The following is a 21078-nucleotide window of genomic DNA, read 5'->3' on the forward strand; positions in this document are numbered from 1 at the left end:
GGGCAACACTTGCACGCCCTGTCTCAAAAAAAAAAAAAAAAATGGTAAGGCGGAGAACATCAACGTTGCCAAGAGCTGAACAAATTTTGTCCGGCACGATAACACTTTTCATCTAAACACTCATCTGCTATCTCTGTCGAGAGGGAAGATTATGGCTGTACAGCAAATTGCACATTACTGCCATGATTGTTTGCAGAGGATAAGAATGCTGTTATTGGTGGGTATAAAGAGCACATCTTTTGGTCTCCTTGGCAACCTATCCTCATCAGTAGTCTCATCAGTGATATTCTGTTTTAATGATTGGCACTTTTATGATTATATCGTTTATCCCTTTCGGTGATCAGTCATTGTGCCATTATGGGACATGAAAACACTGGCGATCACACTCTGAAATAGAAAATTGGTATGGATCGAAGCCCGATGTGATAATGTGAGGCAACCTTGAAAATTGTATTTTGCAAACAATCCCCGGCAGAGCAAATATTTGGTCTAGTGAAGGTCAGGCAGCCCCTCTTCAAACTGCTACTTTTCACGGATGCTTGAAAGTTAGTACGAGGTCCACATACCGTATCCTTTCGTTGTCAAGCTTCGTGTATGGCTAGAACATGTACTATTAAAGGAGACCTCCATATGATTTTCAAACTTTTACATATTTATTATGAACAACTACTAGGATATAAATTGGTTATACTGAATACAGAGTTTCAGAATCCACGGTGATTGGGATAAGGAATAAGAATGTTTTCTAAATTTGTGACAAATCACGATGAACAAGGATGATGACATGGCAGCCTCGCTATAGGATTGCATGAGTAGTGCTCAAGGAAGCAGAACAAAAGAAGAAAGCAGGCATAAATTCTACACAGCTGAACTAGTTATGCATGTGATATTGTAATGGAAATACACTGCTACATTTCCGAAATATGTGAGGCTCCTATGTCACCATTCTTGTCCAGTGTAATTTGTTTTGGATTTTCAGATAATTGATTTCTCTGCTCAAGGACCACAATAAATTCCACATATGTATATATATAATATTTACATGGAGCTGTTGATTTACTCAGTATGTACTCCACGATATGAAATTGCGAAAATCTTCTGGAATGCTCCTTTAAGCGCATCTCCCACACACCACTCTTCTTTACCCGAATCCCTCTTCATCCGCACTTGAGCTGCCGACCGGTAGCCACTCGCTCGGGCAGAAGAACCCCCATCGACTCGAGGAGGCCTGGGCGCCTTGCTGCTTTTGTAATCTGCAAATTTTATTGTACATCCCACACCACCATGGTGTTCCACTAAACAACCTAGGCTCTTCTTCAGAAGCAATTATTGTGTACACAATATTACGGTCACAAGTGCGGCTCTTGTAAACGTACGGACGTCATAATATATTGTCGACAAACAGAATAGGACCATTGAAAAATAATGATCAAACTATTTTACATCTTCGAAAAGGTTATACTCAAGATTCACTTCTCATGCAGCCAATGAAACAAATTCAAGTTTTTAAGTGTTATGTACTATATAGGTACCAATATCGTATAAAACTGGATTTGAACCGTCCTTTTCATGAACACGTCATACTTAATGAGTGTTACCTCTTCGACGTCGCTGGAAAGATTAAACTCTTTGTCCAGGCAAAATTTCACTCATTACGTATCTGTACCTTCTTGTATGTCTCTACCTACGAACACGAATGTATGTTGTGGGGTTTTTTTTTTTCGTTGCTGTTGTTTTTTGTTGGGAGTTGTGTTTTTCTTATTCGAGTATATCCGGGGAGGGGCAGAAATTCAATTTTTTGTTATGTCCCTGGTTTGTTCTTTTATTTTCATTTTTAATCCTTTTAGTATTAAACGCCTCTGCAGCGAAATTTAAGCCCAGCAGAATTCGTGTACTGCGAAGAAAAAAAAGACAAGAATAATGATTAAAAAGCGTTCTGTGATTCAGTTTGTGCAGTATGAGGTCACCGACACTAAGGTTGCTTTCAGCATCTTTCAATAAGTTAAACCACCCTTGTGACTGCAGGGCGGTTGGGAACAGGGATATCAAAGGCAGTGACAATTCTTTTTTAATGGTGATACCAAGAAAGTATTGGGAACACCAGCATGACCAGAGAGCTGCAGGTGCTTGCACTTACAGGACATTATATGTGGTCTATACGCTCACATATTCCCCCTTTGGCCGACAGCTCCACAAGCACCCCTTTGCACCCTTTTGATTGCAACCACCTGACACTAAATTATTGAAGGTGGGCAAAGAACTTATACTGCGCTTCAAGCGGTATAACCGGCAAAGAAGTGTGAGGAAATTCTGATTCATTCGCGTCTTCTTCTTCATCATCAAGTTCTCGATACTTTATCCATCTCTCGTTTAATCAATCTTCTTCTTCTTTCCTTTCCCTTCATCTCATCTTTGCCTCTATACTGAAAACATCTGTAAGAAAATGATTACCAAACGATCTTACCACAAGATTATCGGGTAATATCTTAACTCATTTCATTTCTAATTACTTGGAACCAATTCGACTTTCGTCCCGTGCACTAAATGTAATTGGATTTTGAAAATTTGATAAACCTCATAAAAACATTCTGTAATTGCAAGAGAGTAAATCGGTGTAGATGGTGTGAGGGTTTATTTTTCTCTCTCTCTCTCTCTCTCTCTCTCTCTCTCTCTCTCTCTCTCTCTCTCTCTCTGTCTCACTTTCTAAATTAATAGATGAATGAATGAATGATTGGGCCGAATGCATAAACGCTAGCAATTGCTTGTGCTAGCCTTTTACTCGAATCCGTATGCATAAACACAAGCAATTGCTTGCGACCAGAAGCTTTTGCTAGCAAGCACAAGCAATTGCTTGCTGCCCTCAAGCAATTGCTTAGAGACCAAGCATTTGCTTAAAAACGTATGCATAAAACGTACATTTTGCTATAGTTCTTGCTAGCAATTGCTTACGATTTTCCAAGCTCTGTAAAATGAGCTTGAGTTTTTGCTTAACCGGAACGTTCCCTTTTTTAATCATTTTCATATTCATGAAAGAAAGACCACACTTGTGAAGGAGTGGTATAAATCTACAAGAAATTACTCTTGAGTAGTGTAAGACACTTTTTCATTTCAACACCGGGAATGTCCAGTGGTTAGCACGCAAAATGTGATGAAAATCAGGATGTCTGACTTCGGTGGAGAGCAAGGAGACCTCTCTCCGCATGCGATCTGGCAGATCCGGGCTACTACAAGCCGCAGTGATGGGAATCAGCCAATAATACGTGTGTGTGTATAGATGTGTGTGTATGTGTTTGTATGTGCATTTCATAGCTCTTCTGCTATGTCAGGAAATGTGCCCTTTCAAATACATGCTGTCACACTCGCCTTTGTTCTTGTGTTCGCACAGGCGTGAAGTCCCTTTTGTTGAAAACGCAAGCAATTGTTTGTGCGGGACAAGCAAAAGGTAATAGCATAAGCAAAAGTTTATGCATATAGATTTAAGTAATTGCTTGACCTAGACCTTTTGCTAGACGAGCTTGTGCTTTTGCTTGAAGCAATTGCTTACAAGCAATTGCTTGTTTTATGCATTCGGCCCAATGAATGAATGAATGAATGAATGAATGAATGAATAAATGAATGAATGAATGAATGAATGAATGAATGAATGAATGAATGAATCATTAATCAATCAATCAATCAATCAATCAATCAATCAACCAATCAATCAATCAATCAATCAATCAATCAATAGCGAGAAGACTAAGAAGCACATGAATCTCCACACCAATGACTTGAGTTAAAAAGTATATTTGTGAGTCAGGTGGGTGACGCAGTTCATTTAGTGGCATTTATGCGAGTGAGTGTTCTCGTCTCCACGGATGAGCAGACTTATTCGATGACATCCTTCATCTATGGGAGACTATGTACATTAGTGTGGTGGATGGTTACGAATAGTTGATGCGGTGCCGTCGATTGCGCAGAATAATCGCGACGAAAATTTATAATGCAATACGTATAATATGTCTCCCTTCTTGTGTGGCCCCTCGGACTGATGAATAATGTCATAAATGAAACCTTAGCAGGATGTGGTCACGGTTTTGTTTGGATTCATATGAAATCACCTGCCATTCTCTTCTCTATGTTTTGCTTGTGTCTATCATTAGACATAGAAATTAAAAAAAAAAATGCAGGAGAAGATACGTCACCGGATATTCCGCCCTTTCTTTCGCCCACTCCTACACACACACACACACACACACATGTGCATGTATGCGTCAAGTTGTGTAAAAGTAGATGGAACCTGTTATGCAAACGAAACTTGGACTTACGGTATTTTGCACCGACTCCTCGATGGCGTTGCGCCGTTTAGGCTTAGACATTGCGGCATGGAGAACTGTTCTACGGTATCATGTAAAGCGGTGTAAGAAGTGACATTGAGCTTTGGAGGATAAAAGTACGTATAAGTCACTTATTTCCTACTCTCAGCCAATCAGATAGGAAAGGTTCGCACGAGCAGCCAGCAAACATGACTGAATATGATATGGTATCTTTGTCATTCATTGTTCTATATCAAAGAAAAAAGACGGGGAAAGCTGTTGGACAAGAAGAGATCAATCAATTATTGTAACCTTCGTGAATAACGTCCAAATCGCTCTCTGTACACAAGAGATGAAATCGGCTATGCCATTAAAGCTCCTGCTTTAATTGGAAAATGGAAAATGTCACGCAATTTACCTCATTACGTTAAACATGGCCTTGTGTTGTGCTAAAGGGTCGAGTGCAGTGAGAATCCAGGGGCCTTGTAAATGGATCCAACTATACAACCTGTAATCCGCTCTCGATCCCTCCCAAATCCATTTACCCATTAATGAACGGATCAATTCAGGATTTACTCGGGTTTAACAGTGTGAAGTGTTTTGATAGACGCATTACTTTCAGTTGTACAATGACGTAATGGCGTAACCACGCCACGTTAGCTAAAAGTGGTAATTGTATGAATAATTGGTTATGACTGTTTGCATATTTTTGCGTATAATTATGCAAAACTCATGTGTTTTAATGAAACGGATTTTGAAGTGGAGCTGTGTGATCAACTGTAAATGTTGACTTTCCACATTCAAATTCGCCCTTACACATTTAGAGTCATGTTTTGACAAATCTAAAGTAATCTCAGTTTAATTGACCATCAGGAAAAGAAATGCTTTGCTACTGTCTTGTAGATCTGCCCATCAACAAAATAGAGAGAAAAGGCACTAAAGGCACTCTCGATGAGCAGATACATGTAGTTCATTGTGTGTCTCCCATGCGTGTGTTTCAAAACTAGAATTAACCTAGTTCACAATGACATGTATGAAGATCTCTGAGACAATCCGTGCTACATCTTGAAAAATAAACTCACCAACTTTCAAGGAGCTTCGCCTGCTTTATCGAGCATCAAGTCACTTTGTGTAATCCCTCCGTCCGTGAAATTATTTAATTGTTCATTTGGCTGTACCTATCACAACGCAACGCATGTTTGCAGCTGCAAGGAAATGTTTGTAGGGGGGCGCTAGGAACATCTCATACAGATGTTGACTGATCTTAGACTTTGGTGATGTCTCGATGAATACACTTAATACATGTTACAACACAGTATGACAATAACTATAAACGGATTAAATAATACGCGAATGATAACGCGACTTAACGCTGTCAGGTGTCTCTCTTATAGGCTCTTTAGAAGACGCAAAAATGCACCCCATCATTTTTAACACCACACTGGACAACACGTTGTCACGTTATGATGGAACACACACAAACACACACACAAATCCTATTACAAGACATTCAAATGTGATGCTTTCAGTAGAACTTTCAATGAAAATATGAGAGCACGCAAGGGATTGTTATCACTGTATAAAACAAGAGATAATCTCTGAGTCTATAGATCTGGAGAAATATCGAAATAGATATAAACCGATCAGTACTTGGTACTTGGTACTTGGTATTTACTAGAATAATCCTCCAAAACACTCCTTGGAAAGGCGTATACTGGAAAATATACTGTATGTATAGTTCCAGAATTAACCTATAACCAACCCGAGGGAAGTTGTTGAGTCTTAAACAAGTAATAATCTTGTGGCTACTGTCAATTTATAACTGGCGCTTGTAAACCATGAAAATTAAACGAATGAATGAATGAATGAATGAATGAATGAATGAATGAATGAATGAATGAATGAATGAATGAATGAATGAATGTGAAAAGATACTGGATGTATGTAATTCCTGCATTAACCTAATACCAACCCGAGGGAAGCTGTTGAGTCATAAACAAATAATCTCCTGCTTAATGACGATTATTTATAACTAGCGTTTGGAAACCATGTGTTCAGAACATATAGTGGTATTTCAAGAACAAAAGTGCTAAGTTCTGTAGTCTTAATTCCAGCTCTGATTATTCTTTGTTTATTAGTTTGTGTTTAGTTTCTTTCTTCTTTTCTTTTCTTTTTTTCAATAACCAGGCAGTGGATTCATCGAGTTCGATGAACTCAAGACGGTACTGCACTCGTGCACGGCGGAGAGCGCCCTCACTCTCAGCGACGAGACCCTAACCGAGCTCACGGAGATTCTCTTCGACGACGCCGACGTCGATGGCGACGGCCAAGTCAGCTTCGAGGAACTCTCCGACCAGCTGAAGCGATATCCAGGAATCACTGCCAATCTCACCATAAGGTAGTTCATACCAACTTGTCTATTTTTCACTTTTAATTTCAACTGAATCACATCAACTTAAGCTCAATTTTGTCTTTTTATTAATGTAATTTGTTCTATATTATTGTATGTTCAGGGAGTTGGGAACGCTGTCTATTCTCGTCACCGCGGCGTCTGCGTGTAATGGAGTCGGTAATAACAGTAGTACTTAAAGGCATGGTACTTGAAAACTTGAAATTAGATCTCAACCAAAACTATACGATCCCTTTAATATCATATCGCTATGAACTCAGAGTTGCTGTAAGCGGTCAAAGAACTACCGGTAGATAAAAGAGGAACTGCCATTCGCCGTCTCTCAGTAAAGCTATTGTGGCCCGTCACCACGAAAGGAGGATAAAGTCGATGCTCTGATTTTGGTATAACGTAACAGTTTTATATTGACTGATTTCTAATGGCTTATACCGTGTCACTCTTTATCTACCCCTCTCCCTGACAGAAAGAGACGTGAAGTCAGGAAAAAAAAATATGAGAATTGCAATTTTAGTCTGGGTGCCAGAGGCTGAACCTTGTTTTACCGTCCACCCAATGTTTTTTTATGGTTTTACCCTATTTCGGGGGTGCTGAATCCGAATCTGGATGATGCAACTCTTGCATCCTTGAGGATTTTGAGATATTCAAGATGGCCGCCAAAATGGCCGCCCGAACTGGAAATTCCCACGTATTTCCTTCTAAATGGTGAGATATTGAAAACAATTCATGGTTTTACCCTATTTCGAGGGTGCTGAATCCGAATCTGGATGATGCAACTCTTGCATCCTTGAGGGTTTTGAGATATTCAAGATGGCCGCCAAAATGGCCGCCAAAACCGCAAATTCCCACGTATTTCCTTCTAAATGGTGTGAAATTGAAAACAATTGATAATTCTATCCTGTTTGGAAGGTGCTGAATCCGAATATGGATGATGCAACTCATGCATCCATGAAGTTTTTTAGATATTCAAGATGGCTGCCAAAATGGCCGCGCCAATTAAAACCGGAAATTCCCATGTATTTCCTTCTAAATGGTGAGAAATTGAAAACAATTGATGGCTTTGCCCTATTTCGAGGGTGCTGAATCCGAATCTGGATGATGCAACTCTTGCATCCATGAAGTTTACGAGATATTCAAGATGGCCGCCAAAATGGCCGCCAATCAAAACCGGAATTTCCCACGTATTTCCTTCTAAATGGTGAGATATGGAAAACAATTGATGGTTTTACCCTATTTCGAGGGTGCTGAATCCGAATCTGGATGATGCAACTCTTGCTTCCTTGAGGATTTTGAGACCCTCGAAATAGGGCAAAACCATCAATTGTTTTCAATTTCTCACCATTTAGAAGGAAATATGAGGGAATTTTCGGTTTTGGAGGCCATTTTGGCTGCCATCTTGAATATCTCAAAAACTTCATGGATGCAAGAGTTGCATCATCCAGATTCGGATTCAGCACCCTCGAAATAGGGCAAAACCATCCATTGTTTTCCATATCTCACCATTTAGAAGGAAATACGTGGGAATTCCCGTTTTTAATTGGCGGCCATTTTGGCGGCCATCTTGAATATCTCAAAAACTTCATGGATGCAAGAGTTGCATCATCCAGTTTCGAATTCAGCACCCTCGAAATAGGGTAAAACCATCAATTATTTTCCATTTCTCACCATTTAGAAGGAAATACATGGGAATTTCTGGTTTTAATTGGTGCGGCCATTTTGGCGGCCATCTTGAATATCTCAAAAACTTCATGGATGCATGAGTTGCATCATCCATATTCGGATTCAGCACCTTCCAAATAGGATAGAATTATCAATTATTTTCAATTTCACACCATTTAGAAGGAAATACGTGGGAATTTTTCGGGTTTGGCGGCCATTTTGGCGGCCATCTTGAATATTACAAAACCCTCAAGGATGCAAGAGTTGCATCATCCAGATTTGGATTCAGCACCCTCGAAATAGGGTAAAACCGTCAATTGTTTTCAATCTATCACCATTTAGAAGAAAATACGTGGGAATTTCCAGTTCGGGCGGCCATTTTGGCGGCCATCTTGAATATCTCAAAACCCTCAAGGATGCAAGAGTTGCATCATCCAGATTCGGATTCAGCACCCCCGAAATAGGGTAAAACCGTCAAAAAACATTGGGTGGACGGTAAAACAAGGTTAGGCCCAAAAAGTCGCTTTGGCACCCAGACTATTTGGAAAGGAAATCTGCCACCCAAAACGCAGAATTAAGAAGGCCCAATTTGAAATTCAATAGAGTCAAGCGTGCAGTGGGGTTTTGCTTTCGGATACAAAGCTATGATCCAATTTGATGACACTTATGTGTAATAATATCTCTCTTTGAAACAGAGACATTTCAAATTGCAAAACATTGTGTGACTTAAAAGTCAGGATATATGTATATAATATACATATATATATATATAATATGCATATGTATATACATATTATATATATAAAGGTCAAAATTTACTTTTGTCTCCAACCATATCACCTGATTTTGCACTTTTTTAGCCTTTGTTGTCTGTGACTTTATCAGAATACGGTGGTGACGAGCGACAATTGCATTTTACAGAGAAATACAATCTCTTTTCTAAGGTAATCCTATTCTGGAAAGAGATGAAATCTGTACATTCTAATTTGTTATCCGATAGTTAGGTCTTTGTTTAGGAGTTATAATGCATACCCTCCGCACAGTGCTACGGAACGTATAAACTTAACAAAAAACAGTGAAATAAAGCAACATGATGGTTTTCCACATTTACTTCGGAAAAGGAGATAGTAATTATTATGAAGGTGTGACATCACGGGAGTGCAGCTGCTGATTTTATTATTGAAACATACCTAAAAGCCCTAACGTCTTGGTATCTCTAACTCAACAGTATTGTTTCACTGATCTTTTCTTTGTGGTCACTTAGTGTAATGATTCGACATGAAAATGACAAGTTGCATCCAACACTTAATTGCTCTTTTCTATGATTTTACAGGTTGTTCATTTCTGTCATTGATTTTGCTATTTAACAACAGCAACAAAAGACGCTTTGAATTTTCCATTGTGTGCCTCATGCAATAAAAAAGTGCAAAATGCATGCCAAAGCAAAATCATGTGCTTGCGTCATTCATTCTAACAAACAGCATCAATGTCCTAATAGACTGTGTTTCTATTTTTTTTTAAACAAATAAGAGGATCTCCAATGATAATCCAGAAGTTTCATTTTTAGAGTAGGGATAAAGTCATCAAAGACTTATTTTCTTGCCGCTCGTTTGTCCAATTATCATAATGCACCGAAATGAAGTATCTGCAATTTATGAAAATATACAAAGGATATACATAAATGAGAATTATTCTGTTCACCTGTCAGTACTAATTGTTAGCGAGTGAATTGAATGGTGCATAAACCCTTTCAATCCGACAGAAAAACGCTTTAAATCAGGAATCTTGTAAATGACGCATCAGCTAAATTGAGACAAATTGACTATGTCGGAATGTGTGCGCCCTGACACAGGCAGTTTGTCATTAGCTGTACTATGACCACCAATGTACGTATCATGGAATTTTATTTGGAAGATATACGCGCCCACCAAGCACCACTTTCTATTAGTCCCTTATCATAAAGAAATTTTCACTTGATGCACTCATTGGTATTCCGCGAATTTACAGGCCCGAAATATTGAGATGATATCGTAAATGTCATAAGGAGAGGACTTAACAAAATGGCGCATTATTTTGCTACGGACAAGCTCGTCACGCCTTTCTTTAAAATTTTAATGTTCTACTTCGATGGTAGTTAGTCCACAGAGAATATCGCACTGTACCCCTTGGCTAGACCAGGCTCATCCTTTGATTCTATTCTTACCAGCAACAAGGTGATGAGCTCACTGGCCTCATAGATGCATAAAGCTGAAGTGTCAACATTTTCGATATGATATTTGCTCTGTCAAATAAATGACAATCTATTCCAGTCAAGGTCGATTAGTGTCTGAATTGCCATTTGATTGCCTGCACGTCGCGTCCACACCACGGCTTAATCTTGTTTCCGAGAACTAGGCGATAATCTGATAAAAGTATGGGGGTGATAATAAAAGTATCAACTTTCTACTTTGACCATTTCAAAATGCAGCATGGGTTTGTGCGGATGGGTTTAATGTTTTTCTTTCATCATATCCATGTTTTGCGGACTTCTTGTTTTTCTTTTCCCCTGCAAATTGCATGCCGCTTTCTTTCTGCTCTGCCTTCCTCCACCTGTCTTTTTGCTTAAAAAAAAAACACAAAAAAACATGAATCATTATTATGCATCATGTTTTTGTGCGTGTTTTGCATGTCTGTGCAACTGTGAATCGCTTTAGTGCTAATTCGAATTCTGTTATAAGCCAGCTCACTGTTACAATCGGAACAATTAAGTGCGTTTAAAGGTCACTGTGAATTTCTATAAAAAATAACTTGTATCTGACGTATTTGAAAATTTTGATGTTTTCATGAAAACTATGTAGGCCTACATGTTTGATCTAGGTGCATATCGGAATGCAAAAGTGGATTCAATTTTTAAACCAAATAGTAAACGTCATTACCCATGCAGCGGCACTTACATTATTGCCATTTTCTACCTGTTTATATTTTCTGCCGCTTTGCTATTAATCGAAAGATTAGTCCGTGTTTCAAAAAGTCTGTGATTCAGAGGTCTTTGCAGACCATCGCTTACTGTGAAATGGCTTGTAATGCATGGCAATTGGCGAATACTGTACAAACTGATTAGTCTTTTCTCTTTTTCGTTCGAACACTTGCAGTAATGGCAAAGGCCAATCTTACACGTGTAAATTGGAGTATTGGTCAATCGTTAAATATTAACCCCGAATATTTCGAAATATGCAAATGCTCAGAAAGCATCATAGAAATGCATGCACTCAACCTGTCTGCGTCTGCTCCCTACCACGAGGAAGATATCCAAAGCAGCTCCATAATATTCAAGTTTTGCTTAATCTTGTTCCTCCTTACAGCAACTAACGTAGGCCCTATTCAAAGTAGATATTGGAGAGCGATATATAACAGCAATTAGACCATTCTACCTACACATATTCGAGGTTTCAGCATTATTCCGTTATAATGAATATTCCTATTAATCGGGAAGAACGAAGATTAACCCGAGTCTTGCCTGACACAGGAAAAAAAAAATGGTATTTCATTTATTTTATTTCATTTTATTTACATTATGTTTTATCATTATCATTATTATTAGTAGTAGTAGTAGTATTAGTATTATCATTATTGTTATTATTTCTATTATGATTATTATGATTATGATTATTATTATTATTATTATTATTATTATTATTATTATTATTATTATTATTATTATTATTATTATTATCATTATTATTATTATTATCATTACTATATCATTATTATTCAACAGGATCACTGAATTATTGAATTAGTCATCCGCACAACACCATGGAGAAAAACATACCAGGTTCATCTATTTAAAAGCCACCCAGTTAAGATTGATACCCGGTAAGAGGTATAATTTGGCAGAAAACCACATGTTTTAAACATTGAAAACATCTCGTGCCAGGTTGATCTCAAAGCTGCAACAAAACAACGGCCAGAGAGAATGCCTATTTCCGATTTCATAGTTCAAAATGAATATTTAAATGCATTTCTCAGAGGATGCCGTAGTTATATTGTTCTTAATATTGTGCATAAAGAAGAAATCCATCCCCCAAATAAATCAACTTCAAAAGAAAGAACAAAATATTCTCTACAGAATGATACAAAAATGACAAAAATCGGATGAGGAATAAGGAAGTTATAACATTTTAAAATTTCACATATTTTTCCGAAAACATTTCTTGACCAGTCCTTATGAATATTCAAATGAGCGAGCTGATGATGGTTTGATCGGTGTACATGTATTGATCATAGCAAGCTCGTGAGGAAAGCGCCCCTGACCGAGTGGATTTTATGAAATGATTAAAATGATACCATTTCATAGTGCTGCTTCGCGATGACCTCTTAATAATTGTGTCTAAGTGGAAAAATAGTACTACAATGGCAGCCGTGTTAAACACTTGGGCCTAGGAGAGAGAAAGGGAGGGAGAGAGAGAGAGAGGCGATTGAGCAAGGTTAAACAAACAATAATGAACAGACAAGATCCAATATGGTGGGGAAATGACGGGTGCACATCACGAGTGCGACACCCACGAATCATACAGCCGTAAGTCATGCAGCCGACAAACTATACAGCCCAAGATTCATACAGTCCATGAATATTTGACACTAAGCAAAGAGGGCCCATGAGACCGACATATTAAACCCCGTGATGTAATGTCGATCTCGTGGGTCGTTTGAACCTTGTGTCGAACCCATGGACCTTTTTTGCTTAGTGTCGAACTCGTGGACCTTTTTTGCCTAGTGTCGAACTCGTGGGCTTTGATTACCTAGTGTCGGACTCATGGGCCTTATTTGCCTAGTGTCGAACTCCTGGGTTGTATAGACTCGTGGGCTGTGTGACTAATGGACCTTTTTCAGTGTCGAACTCTTGGGCCGTATGACTCATGGGTGTCGGTCTCGTGAAATGAAACCGAACGGACGGGGTTGTAACCGACAGTATCCTATATGGTCAGATGGTGGGGAAATCACGTGGTTGTAACGGACAAAAACCTGTATGATGGAAAAATGAAGAGATTGTAACGGAAAATATCCTGTATGGTGGGGAAATAACGGGGTTGTAACGGACTATATCCAATATGGTGCGAAATGACGGGGTTGTAACGGACATTATCCTATGGTCGTGATGGTGAGGAAATGACGGGGTTGTAAACGAATGGGTAACAACTGTGTTTTAACTACACTCTACGAACAATGATGATTCTTCTTTTTCTTCTTATTCTTGTGGGGGTATAGGCTGGGTCCAACACTTCAGTGGGTTAGCACCCTGCTTTCTACGACTAATGAGTAAAGGGGAATCTTTTACATGAGTAAGTCGTGTCGAATGGGACCTTGTCTTATCCGAGGGACAAAGTATTACATATCTTATCCAGTGAGAACGATATGATTACAGCACAACATTGTTCATTGGTATACGGTGTGATGGTTTCATCGAACTGAGTAGGAGCTATACGAATCAAGCTTGTTTCGTAGTGGTCTGTTCAGTTTGAATCTGCAAAGTAAGAAGATTACCCTACATTGTCTTGCGTACTCTCAGCATGTGGTGGTGGGTCACTAATAGCGCATATAACCAAATTTTCTCCCCGAATCATCCAGGGGGTCCTGCGTTGCTATGTTGGCTGAATCACGAATGGTACGTGCACATGATTTCTTGTATCACATCAAATGATGCAGACGAGACAGCCCACTGCCTAATCGAATAGGATTTTCATCTATCAGCCTACTACAATATATGTGAAAACTTTTCCTTGATTTTTTTTTTATTCTATTCTTTGGGCATATCCCTTAACAAACTATTGTAACAACATTCGCAAAATATTGTGCTTATTAAAAAAGAGAAATATTAGAAACAGAATAGTGTGGAGTAATAAAAAATTAATGCTTATTCATTCAACAATTTGAGGATGCCAATTTGAGGATGCCAATCTCAGGATCATGCCAATTTAATTCCCCCCACCCCCAAAAGGAAATTTTTTGCCTGTACTTCCTCATCTCTAAAATGTTGTGAAAATTTGATCAATTTCTTAGGTGTAGGTCAAGTGGTTGATAGGTGAACTCGCACCAATTCATCGCCCTTTACCTGGCATACTAAGAAATTGAATTAAAAAAAAGTAATACTCGCTTGCGGCTGACAGATTTAAATTGCTTTCTGTTATGAGAATTGATGTTCTATCGTGCCATTCATGCTTCGTCACTGTCGTATGATGCAATGGAGCCAAATCGTATCTGTTGATATCATTTTCCTCTATGGAGATGCCGGACTTTGCTTAACTCTCGATTTTCATTCTGCTGTCGAGTCTCTGCCACGACGACGCGTCTACGTCTTCTTTGGAGAAGCGGTGTAACCATGGTAACCACATGCAAATGTCACGCAGGTCCCTGGTGATGGTAACCCTGTCCCCTTGGCTCCCCACCACTAACAAACAAGAGAGAAAGTGTAGCATTGTGATGTACACTTTGCTACAACTCTCAAACGCTCCTTTAGAAAAGAAGAAGAGAGAAAAAAAATCTCCAATCTGTGACGGTGGAGGGATTTGTAATCAAAAGTATAGTACGTTGTGTTCCGTAGTTCACTAGGCAACATCCAAGACGATGGCAAGGAAATTTGGGATCACGCGTGGGCGCGAAAACTTCGGAAATCATGCAAAAAGAGGTAGGTAACCAGCGGCATCGCCCTGGTAATTGGCCAACAGGTAACACAACACTCGTTGTGCGTTAGAACTATTACCATACTTGCAATTGACATGTCTGTATAGGTCATCGTTCGAGACCCGGCGGCAGACCATGAACTCTCGTGGTCTGCCACCCGGATGTTTGTGAGTCGATGAAGATATTTGAAACATCTTTGCGTCGATCTATACGATTAAGTTGATCGTCATGTTTATCTCGAATGCAAACTAGTTAATCTAAAAGGCTCAAGAGAACTGACTTTCGATTATCAGTAAGAATGTCGAGGAAGTGACAAAGCGTGCCATCCACTAAATCATTCCATTTCGGAAGAGCAGAGGTATTCTCCGTCAATTATACTGAGAAATTGTTGAAAAATATGCCAGAGGACCAAGTATTGCCATTGGCTAGAATAACATATGCTATAACAACTTAATCTTGCGACCGCGGTACTGTCGAGGTTTGGCATAAATAATCATTATTTCGTAGTCTCGTGCATTAATGTGAAATGATGACGCATAATGTGACTTTACACTGCCTTAGTTGTAATAGAAAATATCATTGTTTTCAAGGCGTGAAGCAAAAATAAGAAACTTCTTAAGCTTTATTATTTACTGCGAAAAATGTTTGTCTTGAATTTTTCTCTGCATATTGATTCAGAGTAGATTCAGAGGGTTGTTCTTTGGTTTGGTTTTCCGTTCCGCCCGGTATGTTCTTCATATGTCCAAGTCCCCATTGATTTACGGAAATGAATAGCTTAAAAGACAATAACGTGGGATTTTGAAATTCGCAACTCCTTCTCGACATGGGGGTGTGATCTTTTAACCTTTATCCTGGAAAATATAAGACCACTGCAACTTTAAAGGACATCGATCATTCCATATCACTGTGTAATGTAGCTTTTATTTTTTTTTTCCGATGGCAAAACGAAATTTTAATTCCGGTGTGCTTTGGGGAGTTGCAGGAATTTTTGTCTTATCATTTATCCAGACTCTCTCTTTCTCTTTCTTTCTCACTCTCCCTCTCTCTCCCTCTATTTCTTGTTTTCTGTCTTTCTCTCTCTCTCTCTCTTTCTCTCTCTATGTTTTGTTCTTATGTTCTTCCGTTCTCTGTCGTTTCCATCACTCGTCAGGAGTTTATCCAGCACCACCTCTCAAGGATGTGTGCAAAGTTTGTAAGCCATCCGAGATGGCCATAATGAAACCGTAACATCTTTAAATTATTCATCCATTAGATATTTTACAGTGCATAATCCCATCAGAATACAGTGAGCTCAAACTCGGACATGGTTGACTTGCATGCTGGATTTTCGATAGAATTTCTGGATTGAATAAGCAGCTGGACAGAGTAATCGAATTATTCCAGCATTCGTCTTACTCAAATTCAAAAACAAAACAAAACGAAAGTTTAACTTTGAAATTTGGAATCATAACCATTGTAGTGCGAGTAACTTCTTTCATGTAATGCAGTTCTAGGTAGTTCCATGTCGTGCAATTTCTAACCTTATCAAAATCAAGTGACATCATATATACAGAATGGTACAGGTTTCCCTTGCTAGACCAGCGAGGAATCTTGTATCATTGGGTGAAAAACAATCCTAACACATCAAGAAATGACCGTATTGATATCAACTTAACAAAGTTTAATTAGGTGATCCGAGTATCCTTCGGATCACCTTATGTATCTGTACTGATTCTTTCTTTATTTCTCCTCAAAAGTTGTGCAGAGGTTAGCTCAGAAAGTGCATTGCCTACCAATGTCAAACTTATACCATATATGTATCGTGTCCCAAAGACGACAATCAAACTAAAAGCAAAGTGATCAGTCGACCGTGACGTCACTATGACGTCATTATATGAAAACACATTCTCATTCATATCTCATTAATGGAACGGAATTTCTCAATGAAATTTACGTCACATATATTTCAAGTCAAGCGCATTCCACTCATATTCTCAAAATTCATATTTACGCTTAGGAAGCGCGCGTACGCGCGCGTTGAAATATTTGTATGCTCAAATTGAGCTCAAAATTTTTTTTGCACACGTTTCAGACCATTTGGAGCATTTTTTGAAAAATTGAAAAAATTGGACGGACGCGTACGCGCGCGCACATATTCGGACACACAGCTCATATGCAATAGAAATTTTCAGTTTTTTCAAACGGATCAGATGTCCAAAATGTCAAGGAATATTTCTACCAAGTTTCAAGTCGATCCGACTCAATATGACGTCAACGGGCCCGTCAAAGTTGAAATTCCGCGCGCGCGTCAATGGCGATATACAGTGCAACGATGCCAAAAAAATGCCAATTTTAAATCCGATTTTACTCGTCAGGATGGACGGTGACCCCCCGTTTTCTTGACATATTCTGAAAGCTGATGGGTTGTACATGTTATTTCATGGGTTGGCGATGCTGGCAAAATGATTAAAAGATATCAAATTTCTTAATAAAGTAAAAAAAGTAAATTTTCAAAATGACGTCATCAAATTTCAAGTTTACTCGAGCGTATCTCACTTATCCTTGGCCGATTTTCACCCAGATTTCAGTATGCTGTAGCTTATTTAATGCTCTATCAGTTTTAATCCGTCATATATTTCGCTGGATGAAGTCTTCACCTCGTAAAAATAGATTGACGGTAACCTTGTCAAATTTGACCAATTTCCGAGTTATCTCTATAGGAGTGCAGTTTTTCTTTTCATGACTGTCTTTTTCGAGCACTATCTCACTTATCCTACGTTGAATTTCTCCCAGATTTTAATATGTTGTAGCTGAGACATTGTGCTATCATATAAGTACCCTATGTTTTTTTCACACGATGTCGGTATCACGTCAAAATACTTGGTTGAAATTAAAGCTCATCAAAGATGTATTGAAATATTTCTTCGCGCAACTTTCTTTGCAAAAACTCAAGAAAAACATGCTTTATCACCACCATATTTTGCCCATGTTTAGTTCATGTCACCTACATTATTTCATAAAATAACGACTTCTTGATCAGACGCCATCTTGGGTATGTAAATAAGGGTCAAAGGTCATAACTGTTTCATCTTGTATCTTGGTGAATACCTGTCCTATCTTTGCCATATTTTGCACACTTATAGCCGATATCGCAAGAATCATTTCACAAATTAACCACCTTTTCCTCAGGTGCCATCTTGGGAGTGTAAAGGTGGGTCAAAGGTCATATGTATTTGTTGCTGTATCTTCGTTATCTAGTGTATACAAAATTTAGTACCAAGGATGGCAGATATGACTCCCTTTTCTAAATGAGAATTCAAACATCACACGGCCAATGTCTCTAAACACAGATGAAACCTGTATGGTCATGCGTATTGCGATCAGGACTCCAATCATTGATAAAAAAAAAAAATCGGATCACCTTAATTTGTCAGTAATGACAAATTACAATCTCTAGTTCTTCGTTAGAGATTATATCCGTCATGTTCGCCAGAGCATCCGCACAGTTTAACAAGTGCCTCTAGACCTGTCAAAGATTAGTCAGGAAAGAAAGAGGAAAATTTCATAAGCACAGTAGTGAAGATTTGAGCAAAATGTGATACAAATAAGAGAAGTTACGAAATCGTGAAGTGTCGCTGATTTGTGCAAAACAGTTCTCGAGCAGTTGATATGAATAGGCAAAATGAGTAAGATGCTGATGTTATTATCACTTCACAATATTCGATTGATTCTGAATAAAAGATATATGATGATTTTTTTTTCCTGTCGAAAAGTGTCAACCAAAATGTTATTCCCGGCTAAATAATCTAAAAATACTGAGCTAGATATATTATTTATAAGATTTGAGACTGGGGCATTATTGCATTCGAAAAAAAAAGGAATGTCAAAATATTGTGCACAAATTATGATAACGGCAGATTGAATGGCATGTTGTGAGGTGATGACACCATCAACTCACTCATTTTCATATTGACTGTTCAAGAAGTGATTTGTGAAAGTAACGAAACTTTACAATTTCATGACTCCCTTGATTTCTATCTGATTTTGATTATTTTTCACTGTTTTCTTAGAAGACTAACTTTGTAACAGATGCAAAATCCCCCCTCATACTGCAGTATGAAAAATCATGTGCTAGAGTGTCGTTATCTAAACTGTATTGTTCCCCACTTCTCACCACTGCGCACAGTGCTGCAGAATGGCTCAACCCACGCGCATCGAAAAAGAAGGGCCGGGAGTCGATGAAGATCGCCTGCTGTAGCTATCACGCCGTTCGCAACCACTTTTCGCTCATCACCTTCAGCGTCATCTACTTTCTCGTGAATCTGGCGCTAGGGGCGTGGGGCTGCTACGACGGCTACCACAGCGCGGAAAGTCAGCACCCGGCTGCATTGGCTATGGCTAGGGGAACAGGTAGGGAGCTTGTCTATAACATCTTCTCCATTTCTTCGCTTTTATTGATTTGTGATGTGTTGTTGTCTTTGTACCCGTTATCTTTATGGTCGTTATTACTCCTTTTCCGGGAATCTCGAGATTTATGGGCCTGACAAGCTTTCCCGATTCGTGTCCTGTTCGGGCATTTCGGACAGTTTCGTAGATCTTCGGAAAACGTGCCTACGTCATAAGACAGAATGTGCGTGCGGGATGTGGTCTGTCCAAGCAGGACGCGCCAATACAGATTTTAGAGCGTTCGGTTAAATTTCGCCTGGGTCCGGTTCGCGCGCACTGAATACAAGGTAGCCACATTGCTTGCTTAATGAAGCGAGTAGGGTATTCAGACAGGCCACAAGACCCGATATCTCCGCTAAATTCCAACAGCCTACTTAAGTACTTATCATCTGATATAACGTTAAATGAATTCTATAGTTATGACTTTGTGTTTACATCATGTAACAATTCACGAGCTCATGTAAATATTTGAAAAAAACAACAACTTTGTGTTAATACAATAAGTTGTATCTATGATTGTGTAAAATTCTTAGTTGGAAATGGAAAAAGTGAATAAAATGAAAAATCAAAAATCAAAAATCATATAAAATGCACCAGCCCAAAAACTATCGTTTTGTCGTTCGAAAGAATAAAATAAATCAGGAAAAACAGTATAAAGAACAAATGTTACCGGTCTGGTAGAAGAAATGAATACGTGAGGTTGATAAGAGTGAAACTCCACTACACATTACACCTCAATCATAAGGAGGCTGGATGTAAGCTTTCTTTTAAATCTAGGTATACTATTCATTTCGGCGCAGATCCTGAAAACACACGAAACTTTTGGATGGTAATACCCTAGGCTTCCTTTAAGGATCTCTTGCAAATTTCAGGACTATAATAGTGAATCAAGTTTTTTTACTTTATATATTATATGAATCAATTAAGAGATTGAATTATTTTTAGTATGTATTATAGAATATTTTGCTTTTAAAATCTTTAACACAAAGACGAGTCTCTATGATGTGGTAGCGACAATACACCTGCCCTTGAAGTTTTTTAAAGCTCCGACACTCAAAATGCTCTTGGCTTAATCCTGTCATATCATGTTTTACCCTAGCTTCCGATGTACCCGTTCTACATACAACTTAGAACCCTTACATCAGTCAATGCACTCAAAGTAAATTAGGATCAAATTAAGCGAACGTTGGGGAAAATTAAAGGAGTACGTTTTCAATGAAGAGTAGGTTCTCGTCCTAGTTTGTTTCGCCACAATAGAATAATATGACGTATCCCGTCATTTACATTAAGCCATTTTTCTGAGAATAACAATGATAAATGCGTATCAAATGACGCATTTAATGAAACTAGAAGAAAAATAGGTGAGACCGTCCATTGTTGCATCACATTTTGATTGTAAGAAGTTCTCGTTCAAACGAGGTAGCTTTCTAACAGCGTAAGTCGGCAATTTGATAACTGCGGTTATTGAAGAGCAAACACAACAACAACCCTTTGTCATACACATTATAGCACTGAATGAAATGATTTTGTGACGCATATTCACAGACAAAACCACACGCGCATTTGCCATTGTGTTATACGTTGGGTGCAATCGTGGGGCGTAATCACTGTTTCTGTACACATGACTGTCGT

General features: G+C 38.7%; 1 protein-coding gene across 1 annotated transcript in view; it reads left to right on the plus strand.

The window, feature by feature from the left end:
* Positions 1 to 21078, plus strand: part of LOC140237117 (NADPH oxidase 5-like) — a 57424-nt gene that overhangs the window by 23081 nt on the left and 13265 nt on the right. The window contains exons 4-5 of the mRNA XM_072317059.1: positions 6483 to 6693; positions 19187 to 19410. Coding sequence (XP_072173160.1) covers positions 6483 to 6693; positions 19187 to 19410 — 435 coding nt within the window. The remainder of the gene's footprint in view (positions 1 to 6482; positions 6694 to 19186; positions 19411 to 21078) is intronic.

This window comes from Diadema setosum, chromosome 13, assembly GCF_964275005.1.
Source record: "Diadema setosum chromosome 13, eeDiaSeto1, whole genome shotgun sequence".
In the NCBI taxonomy this organism is placed as follows: Eukaryota; Metazoa; Echinodermata; class Echinoidea; order Diadematoida; family Diadematidae; genus Diadema; species Diadema setosum.